Here is a 4,505-nt window from a genome sequence, read left to right on the forward strand (position 1 = left end):
AAAAAAAAAAAAAAAAAAAAAAAGACCCTGTCTCAAAACAAGCAAATAATAAATAATCAAACCAACAAAATACTAAATGAAAAGAGCCAGGGTTCTGGCACTGTCAGGCGAGCACTCCAGTCCCATCTCTGCTACCTGTCAGCTAGCTGTCTGAGGTCCTTACCTCCCCTGCAAACGGGGAGTAGAGTTACAATGACGAAAGGGATGATGGACATAAACCATTCACATTTCTTCATTTGCAAATACTTGTGCCAGGCACAGTGTAAGATTTACAGCAGTGATCAAGAGATAGTTCTGGTCTCACAGAGCTGAGACTTTAGTCAAACTCCAAGAAAAATAAGTAAGCAGATAAATAAATGCTTTCAGAACATGCTAAAAAAAATTAAGATTACCATAAATGATTGAAAACAGTCACAGGAAGGGCCAGATGTTAAGAGTGGCCTCTGAGAAGAAATTTCTGTTGAGCCCTAAGGGGTCCATAGGAGCTATCTATGTGAAGAATAGACAAACAAACATTTCTGTCATAAAGAACGCAAGATGTGCAAGGGTCACAGCATGAGGAAGGCCCAGGAACATGGAAGACAAACGCGATCGCAGTATGTCCTCTCACAGCCTTTTGGAGAACAACCGTTACAAGCTGCAACCACTGAGGATTACCACATCTATTTTTAAAATTACAAAGATGAGCCTAGAGAAAGGTGCTGTGTCTTGTCCAAGGTCAAAGCTACTCAGAAGAAGACCTAAGGCTGGAACCCCTCAGTATTCTACTTCCTGCGCTATGAGGAGTCCCCGAAACACCTTGAAAACCCAAGTAATAACACTGCATTGACTTCCAGGCATCCGGTCAATCAAGCACTGAAAGCCCCACCTTTGGAATCTTACCACACAAGAGCAAAAGCAGCTCAGGCCTAACTCAACAGCTCCGAAGTGGAAACGGCTTCTCTTCTTGCAGCCATGAATGAGAGAGAAAAGGATGCCCCAGAAAATTCCATGGCCTGTTCCAGGAGACAGAACCACTGATGCAAATGAGCACTCACCTCAAGTGAACAGCACAGGAAAAGCTAATTACTCTATCTGTACCAAAGAACAAATCCCTTTAAGCAGCAGTTCTCGGTCAGGGTGGGACACCCACCCCAGTAAAAGGCATCTGGGAATTCGTGGAGGCAGTCTGAGGTGAACTGCAGGATGCCCTGGATATTCAATAGGTTCAAAGTCTTGCAAAATGACAGAATGGTCCTATATAATAAAAATAAGTAAATGTACTACCTATAATGTTAACAAGAGCCCCCCTCCCATACATTAGAGATACTGAAAAGATTAACATCTACCTTTCCTTGTTCAGTGGCGCTCCCTGATCGTAGGCCTGAATGGGGGTTGGGGGGGAAGAACTCCAAGGTTTCACAGCTGAAGAGTGTGAAAATCTGGAATTCAGTGGTAAGCTCATAACTTTATCAGGGAACCTGGCAGTGGAACAAGGATAAAGAAGTTTCTAGCAAGAGACAGATTGAAGAAATCTCACCCAAAAATTCCTCTTCTCAGTCCTCCATACAAGCCCTTATAAAATTCTGTGACTTTGAGAGCTGATTTACGCTGTTTCCAGTTTTAAAGGCAGACCGGTGACATCTTATTTACAAATGTAATCACGACAGTCTTGCAAATACAGTCGACTCTTTCTGGACTCAACTACTTAAGGAAGATTATTAACCCCAAGATGCCTATGGCAGGCTGAATGCCTAGAGGTTGCCGAAGGCAGGTGTGTCTTGTATCTGACTCCCACAGTTTAATGGCAGTCTAAGAGGCTCCAACCAGCCACTATACCCCACCAAAGTTTTCTTCAAAAATTTAAGATTATAGAATTGACCAAAAGAAAGAGAAAAATAAGAGAGACCCAAAAACCCTATTCTGTTTTGAAATAGCTACAAGAGTAAACCCACAAGGTAAATCTTCCATGATCTGAGAAAGCTTTTTCCCACACAGTATCTGAAATTTCACCCAAAAGAGTCTGAATATGTAACTTCTTCACTTCAACTGCTAATAAGCACACAGCGGTCTCACACCCCTTTAGACCAATTTTCCAGAAGCCTGCCCTGCCTTCTCAGGACAGCCTTGCAGACAGACCTGTTTTCCTCTACAAGTGCCTACCAGGCCTTTTCTGCCCTACCAGCCAGAGCCTGGGAAATCCCCCTCCAGCCTTTTCCTGGCCTGTCACCAGAAACGCACACACAGAATGAATCCCTCCAGAGTCTCTCAACCTTCCTCTTCCCTGTCACATACCAACTGCTGGGCAGTAATGCCCCACCTTGTCGGTGCTTTGTTTAAAACAAAACAAACAAACAAAAAACCCAAGAAAATGCAGATTCACGGGGAGAGCAAGCACTTAGTAAGGAGCAGGAGAAAAAAAGATGGAGGGCTGTGAGAGTCTCTGAGCCAAGCCAGGGAGGGAGGCTTTCCATATTGCAGACCACACCTGTCTAAGCCAGCCTCCTGCTCCATTTTAAACAATTTGTACAGTTACCCAGCTGGGTGGAAAAACTAGCAAGGCTAAGGAACCACTTGTCCCCTAGTTTTATTTCTTTTTCTCTTTGTTTAGAAGACACTACCTCCCTAACCAGATAGGTAGGCACCATGCTGCAGTGGCAGAAATGAAGTGTCCAAACCAGCCAAGAAGACCTCTTCTCTGAGGATCATGATGCTAATAAATGGGACTTTAATGGGCAGGTTTCACTCTGCCATCCACAAGTGAACACATGCCTGCAGTCCTACAACGCCCGACTCCGCAGCCTGGTAGACAGCGTCTTCCCTAGGCAGATAGTTATCCCACTTGATCCTATTTCTCCTCTGGTAGAGAAGGAACCAAGGGAAAGGCAGGAGTTAGCTTTATACCCATAGCTTAGCACACTGAGAGGTTTGGGGAGCCCCGGCGCGCCCTGCCTTGGAACTCCACCCTTACAGGCCTCCGTCACCCGCGGACTCACCACTGTGCGAGCTGAACCACCTGGGTGCGATGTGCAGAGGTAGAGCATCCGCCAGCGAGGCTCGGGAGCCCAGGTACAACATCCCGTCTCTATGGTGACCGCCGCCTGTCTCCTGGTAACCATTGCCATGAGCATAGGTGGAGTCCGACGTGGACCCTCCGCCGCCTGGCGCTCTCTCTGAGTCGCCGGTCCCGCGGGAAGCTGGGGTGTAGAGGCCAAAGGGCACCCCTCCGGCCGTGCTGGGGTCCATGCCCATGCCCGCCACCGAGCTGACCGAGCGGCTGCGCAGCCCCATAGCCCCGCCGCCCGTCCGGTAGTGCCCAAAGTGGGGCGCTCCTCCAGGCGGCGGCACGGCGCTGTCATCGGTAGAGACCCCCGGGAAGGGGCCCCGAGAGCGAGCCGCCGTGCTCTGCTTGCCCCCCATGTTCGCCCGGGCCCCGGTGGGGCGGGAACCTCGAGGCCGAAACCCTCCCCCACTACTCAGAAGCGGGTGGAAGACTGGGCGAACATAAAGGGGGGGGGGGTTTACAAAAGAGCCCCGAGGGAGAAAATGAAAAAGAGAGAGGGAAAAAAAAAAACCTCAGAAGATCCGCGGGGCGGAAAAAGCAAGCGAGCGGGGACCCCAAACTAAGAATTTCAAACAGTCCAAGCAGAATGCATGTTCTCCTTAAGGTCCGAAGACGCGCGGTCCGGAGCGGGCGCCGCGCGCTACAGGCCGCCCCCGGGCTCGAGAGCCTGATGAGCCGCAGCGAAGGGAGGGAGGCGCCGGAGGAGGCCGCCCGCCCGCCCGCAGCAGGAAGCGGCGGAGGCTCAGGGAGCCGCGCGCGTCCCCGGTCTCAGGACTCGACGACCGGGGAGGACGGTACGGACTCCTTCAGGCCTCGGGAGGGCTCGCGGCGGTGGGGCAGCCAGGCGGAGCTCTGGAAGCCGCGGTCGCGTGGCGTCGCGCTCCGGCTCCAGCCGCCGCCGGCCCCGCCAGCCAGCCGCACCGCCCCGCTCGGTCCCGGGCTGCGCTCGCCGGCGCTCCTCGCCGCCGTGGAGACAATGGAGGGCGGCAGAGCGCACGCGCGGCCCACGTCCCCCTTTCCCCCCCCCCCGCCGGGTTAACCCTTTCGCGGCCCCTGCGGCGCGGCGAACGGCTGCGGTCCTGGAGGTCCCCACCCACCCGCCGCCTGCGCCCTTGGCGTCCGGGAACCGGCAAGCTCCAGCGCGGGGCGTCTGCGACAGAGGCCCAGACTTCTTCCGGAACCAAGCACGGCTAGAGTCGCCGCGAAAGTCGAGTCACTACGTTCAAGAAGAATCCTTGCGTGGGGGAGGGGCGGCGACGGTTTTAGTGGGTGGGAAGAAAACTAGGAAGAAAGAAAACCAACTAATACGCCTACCTGGATTTGAGGGTCGTTGGGCGAGCCCCCTCCCGCCACAAACCTGCCCTCACAGCACCCTCTGGTGGATTTGCTGTGCATCCGTTTGGAGGTTCCCATCCAAGGACCCCAACCAACATTAGGAAGTTTTAACATTTTGGGGGCAGTT

General features: G+C 52.5%; 1 protein-coding gene across 3 annotated transcripts in view; it reads right to left on the reverse strand.

The window, feature by feature from the left end:
* Znrf1 (zinc and ring finger 1) overlaps positions 1-3,947 on the reverse strand; it is a 108,490-nt gene extending 104,543 nt beyond the window's left edge. For all 3 annotated transcript variants that reach the window (XM_005345652.3, XM_013354757.2, XM_026777198.1), the window contains exon 1: positions 2,976-3,947. In XM_005345652.3, coding sequence (XP_005345709.1) covers positions 2,976-3,399 — 424 coding nt within the window. In that variant the 5' untranslated portion in view covers positions 3,400-3,947. The remainder of the gene's footprint in view (positions 1-2,975) is intronic.
* Positions 3,948-4,505: the final 558 nt, after the last annotated feature.

The sequence above is a fragment of the Microtus ochrogaster genome, chromosome 4 (genome assembly GCF_000317375.1).
Source record: "Microtus ochrogaster isolate Prairie Vole_2 chromosome 4, MicOch1.0, whole genome shotgun sequence".
In the NCBI taxonomy this organism is placed as follows: Eukaryota; Metazoa; Chordata; class Mammalia; order Rodentia; family Cricetidae; genus Microtus; species Microtus ochrogaster.